The sequence below is a fragment of the Lepisma saccharinum genome, chromosome 3 (genome assembly GCF_977018435.1).
Source record: "Lepisma saccharinum chromosome 3, izLepSacc3.1, whole genome shotgun sequence".
Lineage (NCBI taxonomy): Eukaryota > Metazoa > Arthropoda > Insecta > Zygentoma > Lepismatidae > Lepisma > Lepisma saccharinum.
The window spans coordinates 101,965,344-101,977,620 of NC_139231.1; the positions used below are offsets into that span (position 1 = coordinate 101,965,344).

The 12,277-nt window shown below is 40.3% G+C and overlaps 1 protein-coding gene across 6 annotated transcripts in view; it reads right to left on the bottom strand.

The window, feature by feature from the left end:
- Ten-a (Teneurin-a transmembrane protein) overlaps window positions 1-12,277 on the bottom strand; it is an 884,426-nt gene that overhangs the window by 262,849 nt on the left and 609,300 nt on the right. For all 6 annotated transcript variants that reach the window (XM_083119054.1, XM_083119053.1, XM_083119052.1 and 3 more), the window contains one exon: window positions 1,597-2,424. In XM_083119054.1, the coding sequence (XP_082975180.1) occupies window positions 1,597-2,424 (828 nt within the window). The remainder of the gene's footprint in view (window positions 1-1,596; window positions 2,425-12,277) is intronic.

The following is a 12,277-nucleotide window of genomic DNA, read 5'->3' on the forward strand; positions in this document are numbered from 1 at the left end:
AGCAACTTTCAATTTCACCTATAGACCTCTGCGGTATTCGACGGAGTACAGCAGTGAGCTCACGAGAAGATCCCCAAACGAGGGGAGACGGGGTGCGGGGGTAAAGGGAAGAACTGGTCCATTTGCAGATTTTAGGGGTAGCAGAAAGTCTTCCGCTGCGGTCTAGTGTTCTTTTGGAAGTGTGTAGGAGTTGATTTCCGTAAATCACACAGATTGTGTGTCTGCGGCAACAGGTTGTTGCTTTTTTTTCTTATCCTGTGCATTATATAGACTGTATTTCAAAGAATTTAAAAAAATAATATACGGCTACAACTTTAGGGTTACCAGATGACAAACATTTAAAAAGTGGATATTTTTAGATTGCAAAAAGTTAACTTTTGACGAAGATGCAGCACTTCGAACACACGTTTCGTTGTTACTGGCGTTTTGGTGAGCTTATAGATCACACACCCCTGCAAAACAATTTTACACAGTTTCCGTATAACAGGCCTCATTATAGGCAATATTCTAATATTTATTCACTATGCCCGTAATATTATACGGTTGTGAAACTTGATCTCTCACTTTAAAAGAATGACATAAATTGACATTTTGCTTCGGACTTGTGCCTAACAGGCCTAAAGTCAGGAAACCGTTTTTGCAAGTCGTCACTAAAAACACATTTGCGTTTCGGAATGGTTCTGATCGCTGATCGACAGAACTTCACTTGTCCACTACTATGTAACAACTAAGAGAACATCAGTTAAAAATTTCTGTTTATTTCTGAGTTCTGTCATGAATCTCAAATCGAAGTAAGCCGTGGCATATCACATATTCTTACCTATCGTTAGAAACTTGCTGCTCACCACGAGCCGCGCCGGATGTCGCAAATGCTTTGAAATCAACACCTCACACTGAGAGCGGCGACAACAGAAGAGACGCAAAAGCCCAACAACTTTGCTTTGTAGGAAGAAAAATTGCTTGTCTTTGCGTTTGCAACTGTAGTTCTTTACTTTGACATACTAATTTTGAAATTAAGCAGTTGTCTTTATCCACAAATTTTCATAAAAACCCGCCCGGACCATTTTAGGACTCGAAAAAGAGGTTTTGTCCGGGTAAAACAGGACGTCTGGTAATCCTAATCGACTTGCGTCGCTGCACCGGTTACAGGTGGTTCTCGAGTGTTTCTCACTCAGGGTGCACTCCACCAACCGATATAGTGAAGTCGGCTGTCGCTACGTCACTGCACTTCCGTTGGGGATCATATCCTGAACGGTGAGCTTAACCAATACTGTACTTTGGTCTACGCCGCGTAATTTCTTGGCCTATGTATTTAAGTAGCACTTGGATGTATGTAGGTTAGACTAGTGTAAAGAATCTCCTTCAAAAGTTACTAAAATTACCACCTGTTTATCTGTTTAGACTGAATCTTCGCGGCTCTTCGTCGTATTATCGAGGGCTAACGAAAATGTTACAATAATTAGCAACTGTATAGTAAGTGGTGCAAACGTTGATGTCTTTGACAAGAATTCCAATACAACACTTGGGTATCGCATTGAAACATGATAATCTTAAAACATCGCTATTGTATTTAATAAGAAAAAGTCTTGTACTTACTTTTGGAGCAGTCTGTGCCTTCATATCCATCGATGCAATCACACTTTCCGAGGTAGCAACTTCCGTGCCCACTGCAGTCGTTGGGACAAGCAGTGGACACTCCTTCCGCCTCCACGATCACCAGCGCCACTTCCTGGGGACTCAGGTTGTCATTGTAGACGCTGAGGAACCAGCTCCCGCTGTCCAGGTACTCTAGCAAGGTCACGTTCACCAGCATTGTTCCCTGAGATCGCTTCACCACGCGGTGCGCGCTGCGGTTCCGCTGCGACGACGCTTCGACCTCGAAGCGAGGATGGCGCTCGCCGTCGCCTTTCCTCGAGACGTCGCTCTCGTTGGCGTCGGAGAGGTCGGAAGGGTACCCGAGCTCCTTGGGACTCACCAGGTGGTTGTGGTTGACGATGAACGGAGGAGGGATGACGTGGAGGCCTTGGTTCACGTCACCGGACGCGCGCCACTTCTGGGTGGTGAAGCTGACCGCTGCAGGCTGCTGATCCATGTCCAGACCGTTCACACCCAAGACGTTCCCAACGCTCACCGATCTCTTGAAACGGTCCACCCGTCCTCCCCTGATGAACTCTACGAAATCGTACTGCGTGACGCTCGGAGCCACGTTTCGACGCCCGTACACCGCGAAGTTCGAGCCCCACGGCAAGGTGAAGTTGAACCTGATGAAGGCAGGCTGCTTGTTCCTGAACTCAGAGTTCCAGAAATTGAACGGTTTAATCTGCGTGTGGTACGGTAGCCCCATTTTCTTTATCTCGAGAACTGGCCACTGCTCGCTCGCCTTCTGCGCCGCCCTCGACGCTAATGTGCTCGTTGGAGGTGACTCTGCAAAGAAGAGAAATGCGTGCAATTAGAGAATGTACACTCCAAGGAACACTTCCGCAATCTTCTCCGAGGAGAAACTTAGCATTTAAGACATTACGGTGGGATTAAATTTTCTTTTTCTTTGCTCTTACTAGGGTAACTATCAAGAAACGTATCTTCCCTTTATGTTCAAATCACCCCTGCGGAATGCCCGGCCATCCGAGTGGTAACTGCACACTGCAAGTGGAGACGAAATCAGCAGTGACACAGAGATACGATTCGAGAAATAGCACTAGCAGAGCATGATTGCTCTCCTAACATCTGTTATTGTTCTCATCCTCTGACAGGCAGTTTCACACTGTCAAACGTTTCCAATCACATCAGGCAGGGTGGTATTTGAAAGGGGATAGGATCTCACACCATTTAATTTCTACATCTACTTCTGTTTGCTATTTTTTTTACTCTTGGGGGAAACCATATGTGTAATTTATATACGTAATATCCCGATACTTCATGAATAGTTACCGGATGACGGGAGTGGTTAGCACAGCGCGCTACGGGTTCGAATCCCGGGCTTGGCATAGGTGTTCTTTGTGAGTGTCCCTTCATCAATTTCATCATATCATCACTCATCCTCTTTGTCGCAAGTAGCCAAGAGTGGCAGAAAGGCGACGCTTAATAACAAAATTCAAATTCAAGTAGTTACAGGAATTTACACCCTCACTGAAAATGTTTACTACACCACACTGACATTAGGTGTTACTTTTATGTTACAACCGGGATAGTATTTGTAAGTAGGAATAATGGGGACCTTCCCCATCCTCTCTCGTTTCCAACTTTTTAGCTCTTGGAAGCATGCTAATATAAATTCCCACACACTTCGAAATAATTTACTGGACACACACTGGAATTTTTTCAAGCATCACAATAGCTACAACATGTTGGTTGATCTAGGGATTTAGAGGGGGTAAGAATTTCTTGAAAATTCTACAAAAACGAAGACGAAATTACCCTTTTGCAGAAACCGAAAGAAGTTGGGTAAATTTAAAGTTAATATTTCTCAAAACAAAAGTATGTTCGTGGTAATTAACTTCCATTTCTCGCGTTTAAAGTACAAAAATTATTATAAATCATTCTGGAAATATTAAAGTAATTCAAAATTTGCCTAGACCTAAAACACCGAGGAGATTGAACGTACTAATCGGGTATTGCATTATTTTGAGATTTCAAAATCACAATTAAGAAGAAATCACTGGATGAAAAACCAAAATAAATAGTATCAGATCTTGTCACTCTGCTCCCAACCCCTTTGTTTTTGTTATTGATTAATTATTTATTTATTGACAGGTGTATATTTTTTCACATTACTCGTTATAAGAAAAAATGAATCAATTTAAAAACAGTTCATATAATTGTCAGAAATCAATAATCAACTAGAATCACAAAAATACATATAAATTCACATATAAAATGTCTTGTTAACAGCAATTTTCTCTTTTTAAATCTCTAATTTAATTGATTGATTTGATTTACTTTATGTCGTTTTCTGCCCCTTTTGAGGATGAATTTGTGATGAGATGGGTGAAGGAACAATCACAAACATATATTGACAAAAAAAACATGAGTCCCATAGAGGATTATACTGGCTGCAAGTCCAGACGCCAGAGCCTCGTTAGATGCAAAGTGCAGTCCAGGGAATTACGAAGTCCGGTGTTCTATTCTCGGCGAAACTGATTCCACTTTAAATTGTGGAACTGTTAATAAAGTGAATTCATGCTTCCCAGAAAGCCTTGAGCAATTAAAACAATACATACTTTCAAAGATATGTTCAATTTCTGAAGTTTTGTATCAAAATATACACATACATTTATGCGGTATCCAAAAATGTTTATTTTAAATGCACATAGTGTTACACATAAAGAGTCATTAATGTATCTTCATGTACATTTAAGTATCTTAAATGTAAGGGTTATAAATTGTAGGTGTTTCAGCATGTGTATATTGATTCGATAACAACATTTTCTTTCTTCAGACTGTAAATTTCATGCCCGGCAAAAGATAATTATTTTCATCCCAGCCAGCTATGTTTTATCTCCCTCAAGGAACATGGGATTGAAAGCATATAGAATACCATTTCTTAACTATATAAGAAGCAAACAAAACAAAATCATTCGTGTCCATTAATGGTCCAGTTATCAAATATTTCCCTGCCGAAAAGTATGCAGCCTTGTGGATGAAAGGAGGACACACCATTCTGAAACTGGCCAACCTTACCGAGCCAACAGAAGACTGTTTCCCACTTAAGTTCTCATGGCATAGGGCTGATAGTTTACAAGTATTAATGCTCTCACAAGAAACTTGTAGGTAGATGGTCATTACGTTTAAACTTAATAAATAAAAATAATAGCCCATGGCGCAACAGCCCTTAAGGCCCAGGGAACTTAGTAATAGAAATTAGGTCAAGTTTTCGGTGTTACTAGTTCGAGAGCTCTTTTTGAGCATGAGGTTTGGTTTTCTGAGAATGTAAATATAATTAAGTATTTCTAAATTACGTGTAAATGTTATCATAATATTTTAATAACCTAGGTTAGAACCAAATTTCTAAGGTACTTAGAATCGCAGGGCAGTAGTTTAGTTAACATACACAAATTTGCATACGAAAGAAAACTCCCGAAAGAAAATCACAAATACGCCACTAAGGAGCCACCCCCCGAAAGCAAAAATCTTAATTCGCACAGTGTGTATGATGCAACCACAGGGGGGCATTGCTCCCCCAACCATCGACGGATATGAGTTCTAGGGGGTGGGAAAGGGGGGCAAACATTGACGGTCAAGTGTGCCTGCAGGGGGCAATTACCGCCCACAACTTCAAACTTTATGCAAATAAAAATACTTTTCTTCGCTCGCAATACCTACTTTTCTTAGTCTTGTCAAGTTCAGAACCTTAGCTAGGGAGCGGCGGGGGTGAGCCCTGGGTGCCAAACGATCTAAATGGAAATAAGTTGTAAAATTGATTGATTGATTTGTGGTTTTAATTCCACTTGATGCATAGAAAGGCTAATCGGGACTGGACCTACAGTTTAAAGTGGGATCCGAACCACTGTGCCATGTACCTCCACCGGGTATCGAACCCGGGACCGCTTGATCACAAGCCGACGATGTTACCACTACACCATCGGGGAGGAACAAATGTTTGTAAAAAGAGAGATTGCATTGGTGTCCCGTAAAATTATTTGCAGCATATTAAATCAATATTGATTTCAGCCTGCAAAAAAATTGGATCCAAAAATTTACTTGCTCGCTTCGCTCGCAATATGTCATTGTTGTTTTAATGTGTGGTAAATTACCAGGCAGAAATAAGACAATTGATTTTGTTTTCAATGCATGAACAATTGTTTTGAGGAAAGGGAGCGTGCACATCTCAGAGACAATTTATTTAATTTTTGCTGATTATTGTAGGAGAGATGGATTGGTTCTGTAATGTATCTAAATAATATATTTTGTATATACACGTCTTAATGAAACTTTGAATACGTACACAATATTTAATGTCCACGTCGCTCCATGTTGCATAATGAGAAACATATATCGTGCAGGAAAGTTATACAAGTTAATGTAAAAAATAATTATATTTGGAATGCATTTATCAAGCATTTTCTGTCTCTAAAAAATAGTTTGTGTGCTTGCTTTTCATTATTAATGTGAAATTGAAGGTGTTGAAAAATTAATTGAAATCATTTGTTGGAACACAAATGCTTTAGCACCAACTTCTACCCCCTTTTGCATAATTTACGAGGGTAATAACGTCTTTGATACTACTACTACTACTACTACTAATAATAATATGGTCCCGAGTTTGAATCCCGGCTTGGGTATGGATGTTTGTGAGTGTCCATTCATCAACTTCATCATATCATCACTCATCCCAATTTTCGCAAATTAGCCAAAAGTGGCACCATACGAGAATTAAAATAAAGCACTGTTATTATAATAACATTATTATTATTATTATTAGCATTATTATTATTGACACTTTTATCCTGGTACTTGCCCCCCAGACAAAATCCGTGGTTGCGCCACAGTATGACTATAGAACATATTGAACATATTTACAACCAAGTATAAAATGGTATATGTTCCTCATAACCCATATTACTATTCTTTACATATGAATATTTACAGTATATCAATTAACATAATCGTTTAAGAGTATTATGAACAGTGTGGTATATGAAAGGGGGATGAGAGGAAATATCCTCCCATGGTTACCAAATCTACCTGTTTGAATGTAATTTTTTGGTCCCTGGAGGGATTGTGTATTCACAGGATACACAAACACAACAATCGCGCGCGCGATTTTTATTTCCTCCTAATTATCGTCATCAATTGTTACTTTACCTAGTACAGTACGGTTTTGCAATAACGTAAATGCCCTTTCAAGCATGGGCGTAACTTGGGATCTAACTTGGGGGGGGGGGGGGATTGAACTTAGAGCTTTACTTTAGGGACCTCCGCAATGGCATGTTGGTAACATCGTAGCCTTGTAATCAAGAGATTCCGGGATCGATATCGGTGGAGGCATATAGTGGTTCGTATTCCATATTAAACCGTACGTCCAGTCCCGATTAGTCTATTGTGCATAAAGTGGATTTGAAACAATAACTCAAGCAAACAAAAAAAAAAGCTTTATTGTGGTGGACAGAATCGAACTTGTGGATTAACTTTCGAGAGGGGTAGAACCAAAAAGTTTTCTATCCCATAAAAATACCGCCCAGGACTATTTTGTAAAATAACTGTTAAATTTGTGAAATCATAAGAATTATTCATTACTTTTCTTGTAAGGTTCGAGAGAGGTTAACAAAAGTATCATTCACTTTTAAATTTATATAAACCCGCAAATTTTGGGAAAGGACAAGTGTAAGCTTGGCCCCAGCAAGTTACGCGTATGCCTTCAAGCATGAATCACGTGGCAACAAGGGATTTTCCTTTCTTATTGAAGCACGTACCAGTATAAAGCTTGAATGGAGTATTGTACATTGAACATTCAAGCACATTAGATTGAAAACAGCATGTTTCCAACTTTCAGCTTTTTTGTTATCTGCACTAATAACGACTTGTCCTGTGGTACTGGACTTTTGAATCACCACAAATATATCCATTGCTATAGTATTAATTAACACTTAATTTTTCAACTCAGCAACTCTCGAATGGATATCATTTCTACCTCGGAGGATGTATCCATAAAATTGTTTTCCAGGCTTCAAGCTAAGTCCCAGGTCGCAAGCATACACTTTGTAATACGGGTGGGAAAATACTCCAGAGTCGCATCACGCGAAGAACGTTTGCCGCGGGGATAATGCTCGTGCAAACCCAGCGACCAACATAATCGGATGCAGAAGGCGACTTTATTTCGGGGCCCGGACTCAAAGTCCCCGGAAGGGCCGTTGCCAAGAGCGTTTAACTCTTTTGATTGCAAAGCGATCCGCTCTCTCTCCCCCACAAAAGGACGGTGAATTATCTCTTGGCTTACGGCGGCCGAGGATTTCCTTTGGCGCCGGGCGTTGTTCCTGGAAGGGGGAGCGAGAGAATTAATTATTTATGTATTTGTCCCGGGAAGGAAATATCAACTTCTGCGGAGATCAAAATGAGCCTCATCCTGACGCAAATCGAGGGGACTTTGTAATTCCTCCCTATTTTTTTCTTTCCCTCGTCTCCCTCCACTTCTCTTTCCTTCTTCCTCTCTCTTTCTCTATCTTTCTCTACCTCCCTCCGTCCCTCCCACCTACCCTCCATCTCTTCTGTCTATCTTCCCCTCTATTTGTATCTTTGCATGGCCTCTCTCTGTGTGTATATATATATCTATATCCATTCGCTCTGTTTTTCATTCTCCCTTTCTGCTGCTCTCAGCCTGTCTTTCTTTTCCCCCTTTTCTTATCTTCTTATCGTCCTATTCATCTCTGTCTCTTCTTTCAGTGATTTTCGTGTTGGGAAGAAATAGAAATAAGGGTTCTTATTGTGAGGGTCAAAAGGAATATTATATGGGAGGGGGGGGGGGTTGCGAGCATTAAAAAGGGAGGGATTGATTATGAACCTTCATATGTGGGGTATGAACCCTCTAGGTTAATTAGCTTACATTTTTATTATATTTTGGTGTATGATGTACTATGGGGTTTCATACCATTGGGGAAAGTTTAATTCTTTCAATTATAGAATAATAAGAACATGTTAGGTTTCATGTATATTTTACTCTATCATGGTAATCCTTTTTCAGACATCTTATTTATATGTTAATTATAACAGTTGGCTAGAAAAAATATTTATCATATCTTTGTTGTTATGTTTAATAAGTAGAATCTATATATTAAATAATATAAAATATTTCAACATTATCTTTAACCTTATTTAAATTTGGAAGTATTTGAACCTAACTTAAAGTAATTGCCTTACTTGATATGAAATTTTAATGCTTGTTGAGTGTAGAGAAAAAAGAAGTGGATATAATTATATAGAACACAAAAGTTTGTGAGGCTATTGCTATCTTTTGACATGTAACCCTTATATCCCTGAAGTGAAAAAGTGCTGTGACCGGGTTACGCTGCTCATTCGTAGCTCCCAATTTCCTCACCATGGCGGGTGGCCATCGATCGCATTCACTGGCCGAAAAGTTGTTACGCTACCACCAAGAGACTAGACTACTATTAACTATTTTTACTATTTTTTCTCATCTCATGTGCGATCCATCGGCTGTGCACGCTACATAAACCTCTTACGTCACTATGATTTTTTCCTTTTCAGCATATTTCACACTTTAACACGAGTTCAGAGGTGTTACCAAAGCAGTTCTGGTTGTCTTGTCGGTTCTCACTTAAGTTAACACTTCGTCTTCTTTTTTTCGTCTCTGTACGTACCCCTTTCTCCCCTGACTTTTTGTAAAACCATCCAAACTTTTCCCAATAGTTCCATGTTCTTTTGTCGTCCGATTGTTTCCAGCACTCTTTCCCATTTTATGTTGCCTAGCGTCTCATCCTGCAGGACGCGCATCTCTTGGTATAAGAATAAGTGTTCCGGCACGTCATCCCCATTCCATAGGGCGCAATTGTATCTTCCCTCTTCAGTGCACGCTCCGTAGCCGGAACCCAAAGCAGTCACGGTGCAGGCCACGTATTGCATGTAGTACGTATAATACGATTATATTAAGTACGAGATCAAAGACATTTCCTCTTCAGTTTACAAGCTGATCAATTTTAATATTTCATTTTGCCCTTCTTGGACACTACTTACTATTTTAGCTGGGCAAACTGATAAAAGCTTCACTTTCAACTGCATTAATGCAATACATGTTACTCCAATAAAATTACACTTTAATTCGTAACAGGAAGAGCAGAAGAAACAATATCTGGTGAAATATGGCTAAGGTAGTGGCTATCTTACATTGAAGGCCAGAGTTAACACAAAGGCAAGCAATAATATTCTCTCGTATTGGATCAATCCTCCTATGCTTCTCTGAAATTCATAATAATAAAACCCCGTGGCTCGACATCCCTTGAAGGGCCTAGGCTGATCTCCCGACTCTCCTTCCCACAATCTTACCTAGAGGTGTGGAGATCTTCAATCGGTAATGGGGTGACGTGGGGTCAGCATGTCGAACCCAGACGTTAAAGGAGATTTCCGAGACCTGGTGGGAAATACACACATGATTTTAAATGTGAATGTGAATTGTTGCTCACATTCACATTTGAAATCATTTATGAAAATTATGTATTGGTTGCTCATTTAAGCCGTTGAGGCTGACCACAGTGTCCTGATCCCTTACACAAAGAATGAGTAACAATATAAGGTCGCAGTGCTTTCTTTGTGATTAGTGGGCAAGAGAGCCTTCCTTCATTAACTCCCCCGATTAGAATTGTATGAGAATCTCGGTGGAGACGTCTTGGCGATCGCTTACCAAAGCCTTCCCAAGAAGTCAGGGGATCAGCTCTCCTCAGAGGGAGGAGGGACGAAGAGGGGGATGTTGATACAGCATCCCGAACGAGGAGCCGCATCCCCTCCGACGGCTGATGCTCCGGAAGATCGGGAACACTGGAACTCTGCCAGCAAAAACGGGCCTCGTAAACGACGACAATCAGATAGCAGCCAGCGCCGTCTGGATTTTCTCTGTTCTGCTCCGGCCGGCTGCCTTCCCCATTCAAGCCATTCACTTGTTTGTCTTTTTGCTTGCTTCTTAACCACGGGTAAACTGAGTGACACGTCAATCAAGCGACCAGTTCTCTGGATGACACCGAAAATAGACGACGCAAGGAGGTGAAAGATGATTCGAAAAATCTGGTTCTTGTTCCTAAGATGGAAACAAAGATTGGTTCGCTGCTCGGGTTCTTTGGAAACGCTCGTTTCGTGGTGAGGTGTTCAATGCAATGTGAGCAGCAGAGGTTCAAGGTTCGAACCTTGGTCAAGGTATGAATTTATCGTTGTGTTAATCCCAAAATGAAGTTGATCATTATCAGCTGTAACTCCGTTGCCTTATAATCAAGGGATCCTGGGTTCGATAACCAGTAAAGGCACATACTTTCAACTGTAGGTCCGGTCCTGATTATCCTATATGTACTCTATTGTTCCTGGTACCTCTTTTCCATGAGAGAGATGTCTTGGTGGAAACGCTCCTCGTGTTCGTCACTTGAAGTCACCGATATTGTAAGGGAAGAAATCCAGATAAGAGTCCAAGAAATGTATTTTGAGGGGCATATTACACCCCCACATCTTTGTACGACTAACAGTTCACCCACAATCTAACGGCAGTTCGTTACGATTTCCTCAAACGTTTATACACAACTCTTTTAAATTAACTCCACGCTGATCTTTCGATTTCGCTGAACAGGCCTTCACATTTTTTATTATCAAATCTCTAAAAGCACACAGAAGTTCATTCTTTGATTTTAGCGTACTAACACGAGGAACATTTTTCTTTCAAAAAATGAAAGCCAGCGCCATTTTTGTCCATCGCCTTAACGAAGTTTTTGAAAGCCCTCCCTAACTTGATATGAAGTGGGGGAAGAAGAATCATATCAGAGTTGACTAGTGAGTGATGTACAACATTTTGACTGTCCAGGTGTATGTGATTCACGATTTGGCAATTCTTTCTTGTTGTAATGATTATTCCTGTCCCTGCTGTCCCATTCGTACAAGAAGCAGCAAAATTTAGTATAGCCGAGCTGCAAATCCTTTAACAACGCAATTACATTTAAATCGAAGCATATGATCGAACAATACTTGTCATACTGATTTTTTTCTAACAGCATTTTCATATTGTCATGTGTGTTCTTCATGTTAGTTGTACAAACTAACGACAAAGGAGGATATTTGTTCCCATTTTGTAAAAGAACAGCCTTCAAACTAGTTTTCGAAGAATCAGTGAACAATGTCCGCTATATTGTTTCATATTCATGATCAAATAAATCCATGACATCGCAAATATTATTACAATACACTGTCGTTTTCTCTGGAATTAAAATCTTCAAACTTCCTTCCTGTCGGTTAAGAAAGAAACCCACTTTGGCGTCTTTCTGAAGGAGATTTCAGCCTTTCAGCCTAGATCCCAAAAGTTCTGCTTGTTTCTTTCCCAATTTCAAATACCGAACAGGGTTGTTTAATTCACCTTGTGTTAGCAGATGACGTTCACAGGAAGAGGCTTCGAAAATAGATCTTGCTCCTCATTTTGAACTTGGGTAGCTGCCTCATGTCCCCATCTGTCTTATACAGTTAGATGTTTACGGGGATGTGGTACTGGCCTCACAGCAGATGGCAAATTTGGGTACTTTACTATATATTTGCATTTATTACTTATTCCTCTTATCTTTGTTATACAGAAATGACAGTCCGA